Source organism: Papaver somniferum, chromosome 1 (assembly GCF_003573695.1).
Source record: "Papaver somniferum cultivar HN1 chromosome 1, ASM357369v1, whole genome shotgun sequence".
NCBI classification, from domain to species: domain Eukaryota; kingdom Viridiplantae; phylum Streptophyta; class Magnoliopsida; order Ranunculales; family Papaveraceae; genus Papaver; species Papaver somniferum.
The window spans coordinates 53,755,332-53,767,009 of NC_039358.1; the positions used below are offsets into that span (position 1 = coordinate 53,755,332).

General features: G+C 36.1%; 2 protein-coding genes across 3 annotated transcripts; both read left to right on the forward strand.

The window, feature by feature from the left end:
- The first annotated feature begins 1,721 nt into the window (after positions 1-1,721).
- LOC113286997 (DNA polymerase kappa) lies at positions 1,722-7,306 on the forward strand. Of its 2 annotated transcripts, XM_026535657.1 has the most exons (14): positions 1,722-1,861; positions 2,271-2,443; positions 2,663-2,836; positions 2,989-3,112; positions 3,199-3,299; positions 3,421-3,507; positions 3,647-3,742; positions 4,045-4,165; positions 4,742-4,870; positions 5,039-5,130; positions 5,367-5,478; positions 5,967-6,310; positions 6,473-6,756; positions 6,989-7,306. In XM_026535657.1, the coding sequence occupies exons 1-14, from the start codon at positions 1,789-1,791 to the stop codon at positions 7,107-7,109; spliced, it is 2,031 nt and encodes a 676-aa protein (XP_026391442.1). In that variant the 5' UTR covers positions 1,722-1,788; the 3' UTR covers positions 7,110-7,306. The 2 variants fall into 2 exon arrangements, with proteins under 2 accessions (XP_026391442.1, XP_026391449.1); XM_026535664.1 differs by lacking the exon at positions 2,271-2,443 and having other exon boundaries at positions 1,724-1,861.
- A 1,896-nt stretch (positions 7,307-9,202) lies between these two features.
- Positions 9,203-10,017, forward strand: LOC113287012 (60S ribosomal protein L26-1-like). Its single transcript, XM_026535670.1, has one exon. The coding sequence runs from the start codon at positions 9,280-9,282 to the stop codon at positions 9,718-9,720; it is 441 nt and encodes a 146-aa protein (XP_026391455.1). The 5' UTR covers positions 9,203-9,279; the 3' UTR covers positions 9,721-10,017.
- Positions 10,018-11,678: the final 1,661 nt, after the last annotated feature.

Consider the following 11,678-nt stretch of genomic DNA (forward strand, 5'->3'; position numbering starts at 1 on the left):
TATTCATAACAAAAGTAAAGACATCCAAATTCTAAATCAATCAAAATAATCTTACGGTTTACCTTTATCTCTTTATAAACTTCCTTAAAGTTGAATAATTCACCCATCTCGCATCGTGTTACCTCATTTATCTCTTCACTTGTTCCCATGACTCTTTCTCAAGCACAATCACTCCAAGTCGAGGAAATATGGCAGATAGAAAATCCCTGGCAAAGGAGAATGTAGAGAGAGATGAGCAACGTTTCAGAATTCAGAAAAATTTCCCCTTAAAAATATTAGCTTTTATTGCATTTTATTAGGATAATAGCAAAACCATCGATTTATCTATGGGGAGGATACATCTATGCGGTTACTAACTAAACTGCGATAGATAACAAAAACCTGACTAACTAAAAGATTACATTGGTCCAAATTTGTTCTTGTATTAGATCTTTGGAGAAAATTGTAACCTAAAATATTCACCACAAGGAAAAACCAACATGAATTAGAGAAAATAAGAGCTCTAAATTGACAAATGAAAAAAATTGGGTTATTACATAAACTATGATAGATCACAAAAACCATTCTAATAAGCTTATATTACCTTCTGAATTGTACCTGATGGTGGCGTTGATCTATGGAGAAAGTTAAAACCTGAAATATTCACCAACCGAGAAAAACCAAATGAATTAGAGAAAATGAAAACCTTAAATTAAAGTATACAATGAAAAAGAATACAATGAAATACATCTCATTTCTGAGTTTTAACTCTGCAATTTGGATCCTTCATCTTCATAAGCCAACAGTCTTTAGTGTGCTTCGAAACATCCTCAAAGGAATGAACCATGGACCTGAAACGATTTTTCTGTCAATTCCTGTTAAGCAAACCAAAAAAAGAAAAAGGAAAATCTTCAACTGGAAAAATCAAAATCCAGTTCACAAAAAATATGGAAAGCAACATATTTTGAATACTCACTTACGAAGGACTCTAGAAGTCTCTTACCTTTCTTTGGAGCACAATAATTCAACCTTGGGATTAACTAAATAAAATCCAGTCACAGAAGCCCTATTTTTTTGAAGCACGAAATCCCTAATTACATGGAGAGAAATATTGTTATTCTTACAAATTCCAATATTTAATTTTGTTTACAACTTGCCCAAACTTCTGAAACTCGTAAACTCAATGTTAGGGTTTGGAAGAAAGATGAATGAAAGGTCATAGTAATTGTTGATTTTGACGTTTCGTTCTGTAGGCAGTGAATGAGAAATTAAATAAAATGAAGAGAAAGCACATCCCTACATTTATCTTCGCCGAGGACAAATATGGACCGCCACTTACATAGGTTAAGTTAACCAAACTGTGCTTTGTATTCTTGACGAGATGAAGATTCTCCTTTGTCATTTGAATCACCCATTTTGAAGCTCAATAATCTAGGTTTTTTCACTTTTTCTTCCTCTTAGAAAAACCCAACTCTCTCACAAATATTTGATTTATGTACTAATACCGATAATAAACATCATTAAACCTAATTTATAATCATTAGTTCTAATTAAATAAAAGGATAGTTATGCCATTAATAAAAAGGGGTGATAAGGGGTGATGATGTTTTTTTATCGAGTGACCCTATTTTGGCGCGATTAGGTATGCCTCAAATTTTTTTTTTTGAGTGTCCTTCAAAACAGGTTTCCACCAAAAGGCAGGAATTTAAAATTTTTCTTTATATGCAGTTTAGTCATTCGTCTCGGGCCTCTTCTAGTCCATTTCCTTTCATCTTCCCCATTTTCCTCTTTTTTCTCTTGACGCTAGACATGAGCAAGGAAATAGACGAATCAGATCGTCCATGGCAGTCTTACCATACAGTATACACAAATGCCAAAGCAGGTATACAAACCTCATCACTAAGTTTCCCATATTATAGTCATCTACTGATTCATACTAAAAAATTGTATCACATATAGATAATATGTATGAATTAAACTCATTTTCTGATTTGGTTGGCAGTATCGTGTATTGAATCACTTGTTTCTATCAAAATGTATTTCAAAATTTTAGGTTACATTGGGTTAGGGTTTTGTTCAGTTTATTGGAGGTTGAAACTGAAAGTAGTCAATGATTTGGTTTGACTTCGTATGCTTTTAGGTAACATTTGTAAAATGGAACTCATTTCATTCAAACACTTGATTTGGGGAAATATGGTATAAATTTTAGGTTTTATTGAGTTAGGGTTTCCTTCAGAAAGGTCAATTATATGAGATAAAGAGAATGTTGACTTTTGAGTTCGGTGTATTAGGAATGGATGGAGTTGACAAGGAGAAAGTACAAAAGATAGTTTATGAAATGAGTAAAGGCTCTAAATATTTTGAGAACGAAGAACGCAAGGATGCATATATAAAACAAAAAATAGAGAACATGCGTGCTCAATGCGAAAAGCTCACTGAGATGGACATATCTCATTATCAGATGGTATGTGTCAATTTGTCTATGTAACCGCCTGAGTCATTTTTTGATTGTATTGGTATATATATACTGACAAACACCCAAACACATGAAGGCTCATGTCTTGATATACATCTATTGTTTGTTTGATTAAGAAGTTAGTTTGTTTCTCTTGGTATGAACTTTGGAGTGGGAAAGCAACTGAATATGGATGCTATTTTTGTTTGCTCATTTTCTTATTTCCAGGTTGCTGATAAGAGAATGGTAGAGCTGGAAGCGGCAAGAGACTTGTCCAAGACCTGGTTGCATGTTGATATGGATGCTTTTTATGCAGCTGTTGAAACATTAGCAGATCCTTCATTGAAAGGCAAACCCATGGCTGTTGGTGGCATGTCCATGATCTCCACAGCTAATTACGAGGTGTGAATTGCTATTGTAAGTTTGAGTATGATAATACTTGTGAACTTGAACAAGTGCACTTTCTTAATTGTTTTTTAATGTTTTAGGTAGCAATAAAGTTGAGTTGACTTTGGGTTTACTGAAATTGTGTCTTACCAACTCCTGTTCTTTAGGCACGTAAATTTGGAGTTCGTGCTGCAATGCCTGGTTTTATTGCACGTAAATTATGCCCAGAGTTGGTGTTTGTTCCTGTGGATTTCACGAAATATAACTATTATAGTGATTTAACCAGAAAAGGTCAGATACTTTACTTCTAAGATACTTGTAGAATGCATTTTGTAGATCTTTCTCGTAATTTTGATATATGAGATTCGGTTTCTTAGTTTTTCAGAAATACGACCACAATTTCATCGCAGCTAGTTTGGATGAGGCGTACCTAGATATAACTGAAATCTGCAAAGAAAGGAGCGCGAGTAGTGAAGAAGTACGCTCACATATCAATTAGCTATTTCCTAAGTAATGCCTTGTTCTTCTCATATTGAAGGCTGTACAACAGATAATCAGGTTCTCTAACTCCCTCCCATTGTTGTTTTGGCTTAGTGAAGATTGCTGGCGAACTCAGGAAAGATATCTATGAGGGAACTGGTCTTACATGTAGCGCTGGGGTGGCACCTAATCTCTTGCTTGCCAAGGTTCTGTGGTTATCCTTAGCTACACTATGAATCGGAAGATTAATTACTCGTTTGCCTTCTGTAATATAATAATATACATACTTCATGAATAGGGAAGAACAAATTCTTCTTTGAAATTAACTTCCATCTGTGTTTGTAGGTCTGCTCTGATATAAATAAACCAAATGGGCAGTTTGTTTTGCCCAATGATCGAACTGCTGTCAGGACATTTATATCATCACTCCCTATTCGTAAGGTATTTTCTTATATACCCCTTTAATGAACTGATGCAAATCGACATAACAAGTGTGTAACTTTTATCCAAATAAATCTGAAAATGTCTAGTAATGCCTGAATATTTAGCGTATCCTTGTTCTGTATTAATCAAATGCCTATAGAAAGTTTTGTACAATGACCAACCAAATAACCCATCTTATATGGTTCAAGTTTAAAATCTGTATTAATCAAATACCTATAGAAAGGTTTGTACAATGACCAACCAAATAACCCATCTTATATGGTTCAAGTTTAAACTCTTGATTGTTACTCCGGATGCAGATTGGGGGCATTGGTAAGGTCACAGAAAGTCTCTTGAGAGAAGTTCTGGGAATCAAAACTTGTGATGAGATGTTGGTAAAAAGGGCGTTTCTCTATGCATTATTTTCTTCTTCGTCATCAGGTTTGTTTCCTCCTCAATGCTTTTTCTTCTATATTTTTGATGTATGGACATTTCGCACGCTTAAAGGATGTTAGAAACATTTGATTGGTTTCTGGATTATATGCTACTATTTCTATCTCATCCTCTGCAAAATGGGGACTGCTCGAGTATTTGATGCTTGAGGGAATGCTGAAAGTGAATCTTTATTCATTGGGATTTATAATGTGTTCTATGGTAGTGCGAAGTTGCTGACTAGGTTCAGAGTTCCTGATTCTTTCTTTTTCCTGGGTACATGTGTATCTTGGTTTTTGATTAGAAAGAAGAAATTGAAATTAAAATGAACCGTGGACCTTGGTAGCCGAACATAGGATCTTTGTCATTGTATGAGGTCTCATGATGTTCAGTTTTCATGGCCCGACTTATCTTATCTTTTTGTTTAGTGGCAACTGAAAATGTAAGTGATGGTGAGGAAGTGAATTGCATGTCTCTGATCTTCTCATGTTCCTAGTTTCTATATAACCGACTTACAGTGATTCTGATCAATATGTGGTGCTGGTGCCAAACTGTGTACGAGTTATTCTGTAATTTTCATTGTAGATTCTTTCCTATCTGCTGCAATGGGATTAGGAAAAACAGATGCTCCTGAAGGTAGGTTACGAAAGAGTATGAGTAGTGAGAGAACATTTTCAGCCACAGGCGACGAGGCAAAGCTTTATGAAAAATTGGGTAAGCAAGTTGTTTCAGCCTACTAATATCTGCTCTCTTAACTTAACTCCTTGCAGTTCTTTTTGCAAAAGAAACATGTTGTGCATGCAAGTGCATACTCGAGATCATTTTTGCCAAATCCATATCAACATATTATGAAGGTTTATTAATCCTCCTTTGTTGCTGCAGCAAATATATCAGAGACTCTATCAACTGAAATGCAAAAAGAAGGTCTCTATGGTCGCACATTGACGCTAAAACTAAAAACTGCTTCTTTTGAGGTAATAACCGGTTATCAAAATCCTGAGGAGCATAAAAGTAATAAATTTGTTGTATTATCTCCCAGTTTTATAAAACTAGAACTCGCCTCTATTCTAGTTCTGAACTGTAATCTGTAACATGTTGATTCGTTGCATTGAAATAAAGAAAATAAAGTCTGTGTTTTTCACAACTTCTGAAAATATCCATCTCTTTCTTTTCTCATCTTCCTCATGTAAGTTTGACAAATTGTGCACAGGTTCGGAGTAGAGCTGTAACTTTGCCAAAGTTTATTTATTCCAGCGAAGATATATTAAATCATGCTTCGAAGTTGCTTAAGGCCGAGCTTCCTCTTTCACTGAGACTGATGGGTAAGGAGCGCGGACGTATTTGGACTTCTGCTTTTTACCGGGTGATGTTTCGATAAAGTACCAGCAGACTGATGTTTCTTCACGAGCGAAAAACCATCCACTTTCTTGATACGTTTTCTTACTTGTTAGTGGTCATATGCAGTTCCTGGTTTTGCGTGTTTTCGTTTTCTACTTACATCTCACCTTAATGAGAGTCCGGAGATTTATTAGTTTTATGTCAAGAAGTTGATGCAAAATTGATCGTGTCCATTACAAATGAGAATGGTCTTATGCACTTTCTGGCTTTAATGCAAACCCTGTTTAGAAACCTTTGCAGATATACGAAAGGACTAGCATCTACAGGAAAACAATAGAATGATATCTTTTTCAGATTACAGTTGGTCAAAACTTAGGATATATTATTATTTGAGACATATGATAACTCTAGTTATTGTGTTTAGCATTGTCTGAAGACTGTTGAGTAGATTTTTATTTCTTTGTTTTGGCAGGTCTACGCATGTCTCATTTCAGTGATTGTGAAGCTGGGAATGCTGATCCGTTGCAGAAGACACTGAAGAATTTTGTTATTGTAGGAGATGCTTCTACAAAAGCCATGAGTAGTAGCAGTTCTGTGAGAACAGACATGGGTGGCAACCAACTAATGGTTGACGCAGATGTTGATCACCATATTGATGGTGGTGAGAAGATCAGTATTTCTGGTTCTGATTATACGTATGAAGAGAATTCAATGAACACTAATTCTCTACATCACCTTGAACTCGATTACCAAAAAGATGGTGCTGCTAGTGACAAAGACGCCTATCCAGCCTATAGAAATGATAGCCTATCCGAGGTGCACACATGTATAAAATTATCAAATATGTACTGATGAAATTGATGGCTAACTTATGGTTTTTCTGTAAAGATACTTCAAGGTTTTGGTAACCAGTGAATATGTAGCTATCACCTTCGGTTAGATGTACTCTCATAGATTTCCCTTTTGGTTCATGTGTAGGTGGATATCACACAATTGCGTGAAGATGGTGGTGTGGAAGCGTTGAGAGATGTACAGGATGTAAATGGAGAGAACAAAGAGGAAAATATCATGGAGAATCCTACAGCATTGTTGTCCATTCAAGAAGAACAGTTTTACTGGATTGATGATTATAAGTGTTCTTTGTGTGGGTATGAATTGCCTCAAAGTTTTGTAGAGGAAAGGCAAGAGCATTCTGATTACCATTTTGCGGAGATGCTTCAGAAAGAGGAGTCCCATCAGACCCCGAGAACCGTTTTGCAGAGGTAGTTCCTTAATTCCTTCATTTTTCTTTTTGGACTCATTAACTTGCATATGCAGATAAGTTAACTGAACTCTTGGATATTGAACTAGAGAATTTAGGTAGTGTTTTTGTGAAACTTTTAATACTCCTTACAGTTATAATCTCAGCTGCCAAGCATGCTTGAAGTGACTAATCTGATTCATTTGTGAGCGTCTGAAGTCATTTTTGACATATTCATCATATTTGTTTTATAGGTCTAACCAGAAACCAAGCAGTAGTGGAGAGACCAAAAGCAAAAAGCGTAAAATGTCCGCAAAAGATGGCAAGCATATTCCTATTGATCTATTCTTTTCTAAGACTAATCAGAACTTTTAAATCAAAATGTTTCTTCTGCATCTGTATAGAACAACTAAAGCCCCTTGCATTGTATCATATGTGTTTCAGTTCTTTATATCTTTGTACACTAGACTTCTGTAAGATTGGATTTAAGTTAATTCAATTCAAAATGAACCGGAGACTCCTGAAACATGAAATACTCGTTGTAATATTAATATTCAACCAGTTAATAAAATTGCCAGTTCAAAATTTTCAGTATAACAATTTATCTGTTAATTTATATTCTCGGGGTGTGAACTGTGAAGGCTCAGGCGCCGCTGCTAGTTATAGAATCAGGAAGAAACTAATCAGTTTAGCTTTTGGTTTCCATTATCTTGACTAATTAGAATTCTGGAGTCCGCATAGGAAATCCAGAGTTTTGGAAGGAAATCGTAACTAGAGTGGTTTCCTATTCGAGCAATAATTCTAATTTAATCCATATGTTAAGCTATATATATAAGTTGGTTGATTCTTTTTATCTGCATTACAATTGGATCTGCGGTGGTAACTAGTTTCAAACTCACAGTTGTTAGCTTTATTTACTCACAATTTTAGCCTAATCTTTCTTCTTCTAGTTTCAAACACCATAGATCGTTTCAGCCTTGTTTTCATTTTTTTGCCTAGTTTTATCTTGCTCTATAGGAAATCTGGTGGTGAGTTTTACTTCAGATTAAGATGCCATTCTGGGACTCTATCCTTGTATCGATAATCCTGTTCCTATGCGAATTGCACTGCAAAAATCGAGAAAAAGGTGGGCACATCCTTCTACCGAAACTCGAGTTTTCATTGAGGTTCAAGTTAGAGAAAAGCGAGTTTATCGAACTAGGAGTGGTTTACTTCTGAACCACCTTCAAGTTTCATCTCCATCTCAAGCACCCAGCAAATATTTATCATCATGGAGATTGTTTCAGATCGACTTCGATGATCTACTTGCCGAGGATGTCTTTTCCCACTGTTGCGATTCCAAGTCTCTTTTATCTATGTACATCAGCAAAAACAAGCACACTGCTGCCAGGTTTCTGAATTTCTTTAAACGCCGAGTATCACTCTTTTGCAGAAAGATTGCTGCAAACCTTCATGAGACTTAGCCAGAAGTGGTGATTATTCTTGCACATATTACTACTGTATGCGTAGTCGATCTAGACAACGATTTTGAAGGGGAGCATGCATTAAGATCTTGTGGTAGGAGTTGTATCCCAAGGAGAGAAAACCCTTATGGGGCTACCTGTCTCCCGGAAAGAGCTTTTCTATTCAGTCCTGCACATGGGAGTTTAACATTGCAAGATTCTGTTCATTTTCATGGACAAACCTGCTCGATTTGTTTGAATATATTACAACAGCACAGTGATATTATCAAGATAATGTGCGGACATGCTTTTCACTCAAGATGTCTAGTACCTTGGTTCAACAAAATTGCTACTTGCCCACTGTGCCGCCATGGTATGAGGCCCTATCTGACGAGATTTTTTGGTGACGTCTATTGTTTTTAATTTAATTTGCCCTTTTCTTGTCAGAATTTTTTTTTTTCGATCTGAAGCCACCGAATCTATCAACCAGGCTCTAGTTTGTTAGTTTTGCAAATTTAATTTACTACTACTTGACTATGTAAGAACTCTTTAACAGTTCAAACTTCAAACTCTGGATTTTATCTTGACCCGGATGATTCTCTATATCTAATAAGTAGTCAGACCTATATGATATGTGTTGAAATGAAAATATACCAAATAGGCATACAGCCTATATCTGATTCCACAGCTTCCGAGCCCAAACAATGCTGCATCTCTGAGTTTTGTGCCGTCCATAGCCATAGGTCCGAGGAATCTCTGTAATGGCTGAGACTCCTTCTCCTCTTGCAACTCAGTAGAACTACTAGCCAGCTAAATTTCAGCCACTACAATACCCAGCAACAATAGAAAAACATCCCATCGGATTTATACAACCGGCACCCTTTTAAGGGCTCCCTTGGGCTGAAACATAAACCACTCTAAAAATCCCGTCGGATTCAGAAAACCGACAATTTGATTGTGCTGAAATATCAACCACTCCCCCAAAACCCTAAAAATCACAAATATAAATACAAACACTTTCCCCAAACTCGCCTCCTTCTTCATTCATTTGCAGAGAAACAGAAGCCGAGAGAAGGAGCCGAAAAACCCTAGCATCAGAGAAGATGAAGTTCAACCCAAGAGTATCATCCTCAAGGAGGAAGAACCGTAAGGCTCATTTCACTGCACCATCAAGTGTTCGCCGTGTTCTGATGTCTTCACCGCTATCATCTGAGCTTCGTAGCAAATACAACGTCAGATCAGTCCCTGTTCGTAAAGACGATGAGGTTCAAGTTGTTAGAGGAACATTCAAAGGCCGTGAAGGAAAGGTTATTCAGGTTTACCGTAAGAAGTGGGTTATTCATGTTGAGAGGATTACCAGAGAGAAAGTTAATGGATCTACTGTCAATGTTGGTGTTAATCCATCAAAGTGTGTGATTACTAAGCTCAGACTTGACAAGGATAGGAAATCGCTATTGGATCGTAAAGCTAAGGGAAGAGCTGCTGCTGATAAGGATAAGGGTACTAAGTTCACCACTGATGATATCATGCAGAATGTTGATTGATTGATTGATTAGGTTTATCTCTCAATTTTTCTCAGGTTATTATTATTACTGTTATCTTTGTTTTTAGGGTTTTGAAACTTTCCCTTTTGTTCTTTAAGACAGATAGTGGGTACAATTTTGTTTCTGTGCGGAATATAATATCAGTCATGTTTTTAATGGTCTTTTAGGGATTTATTAATCATCAGGTTTTTGTGTTAATTGATTTAATGCAAATGGAACCATGGATTATGATACCTTTTCTTGTTGATGAAATTGGGTATGTTGGATAATGGTGTTAATCAGAATATGCAGTTCATATGTTTGTTTCAAGTTCGTTTTTCTAGTAGTAATATGACTGGGAATAACTCTAATGTATGATGAGAATGTTGTCATTGGGGATGGTATTTTGTGGGTATGTAGTGAACCTAAAGCTGTGATTAGAATTATACAAATCGGGTAATTTACACTCTAGTCATGTTTAATATTCAGTTTGCTTGTAACTATCATTGTCTAGAGCATTGTCTGTGTAGTTCACAACTCTGATGTGAAAGCTTACTGCTGATACTTGCTAGACATAGTTTTGCTTTTCTGTATTTATCTTCTAATTTGGGGTTTGGGACACAGCCCAGTCCTCCTTGGTGGTAAATTCCCACTAATAACTCTACCATTTACAACTCTACATGCTGAAATATTGAATGTGTAAATTTTGTGAATCTAGCTCTGCATCCAAACTCTGAATAACTGGAGAGTAGACAGTTGTTTATTACTGGTTTGGATGCAACCCTGAATATTATGTGTAATTCAAATTGTCTGGATGACTGTTTGTTCAATTCTATCACTCTGTGAACAAACAACTATCACCCAAACAAATAGAAAAACAGTATTTGTTGCCCAAACAACTGTCACAGATTGGCTAATATTATTTGTGAATGAGTTCTTTGGGGTTAACTATTTTGGCAGTAGCAGTATTGGGTCTAGTGGTGTAGGGGTTCTACATAATCTGTTGGTAGTGTTCGGTCTGCTAGTAATATGCTACCTCTTTAACCAATACTGCTTAAATAGTTAATCTCTTATTTGCTAAGAGATAATAATATAACACAAGACCTTGTTTTAGCGGTTAAGAATTTTGGGATACTTTGTTATTTTGATTTCACTTTGCTTAAGCCGTGAATAGAACTTTGAATTTGGAATAGAACTTTGAATTTGGAATTGAACTTTTGAATTTGGCATGCTTTGATGGTCAGTCTGCTGCTAATTATCATTGCTTTTCTGGGAAGTCTTTTAGCCCACGTCTGTTTACAACTCTGGATATTAGTACTTGGGACAGTGACAATTTCTTTTAAAATTGTTGGACATAGAGCCTATCTTAGATGGCAGGAAAGAATGGTTGTTGTTAAACATAGTTTTGCACTTTTGATTTACTTGAACACTGAATGTGTACAGTTTACTTTATTTTAGGTTTAGGATGCAACCTAGTCTTACTTGGTGCTAAATTCCCACAATTAAGGATACTTACTGACAGATAATGAACAACAATTATATGGAGATCATATGGAGACACGGAATACAGTTTTTGTCATGATTTCGTTCATTAATGCTGAATATTTGTGCAGTTTTGTTTTAGTCTAGCTTTGTTTCTATTCAAGGAAATTAGAAAAACTTGAGCTGATGATGCTTGCATAGTTAATGGTTTGTGTGTGAACTGATATTGTTTGGATGAGACTGTTCCTTGGCTTGGATGACTGTTCCTTTGCTTGGATGAGAGTGTTCCTTTGCCAATGTAAGTGGCAATAATGCAACTCTGTAGCGTAGTTAGCAATTCGTGATTCGGCAAATGTACGGAACGGCAAACGTACGAGTATTATACGGTTTTGTAAAATCCAGATTAGGTCCAAAATTCGGTCAACGGGACGTGATTCGTCAGTAATTCGGAACGGCATACGTACGTGTATAATTCGATTTATAAATGTGAGTTCGGC

Excerpts from the sequence above, each read along its gene's own strand:
- LOC113286997 (XM_026535657.1), top strand. The coding sequence starts at position 1,789 with ATGAGCAAGGAAATAGACGAATCAGATCGTCCATGGCAGTCTTACCAT. Across the intron at positions 3,743-4,044 it reads CATCACTCCCTATTCGTAAG|ATTGGGGGCATTGGTAAGGT; the intron begins GTATTTTCTTAT and ends CTCCGGATGCAG. Across the intron at positions 5,131-5,366 it reads TAAAAACTGCTTCTTTTGAG|GTTCGGAGTAGAGCTGTAAC; the intron begins GTAATAACCGGT and ends AATTGTGCACAG.
- LOC113287012 (XM_026535670.1), top strand. The coding sequence starts at position 9,280 with ATGAAGTTCAACCCAAGAGTATCATCCTCAAGGAGGAAGAACCGTAAG.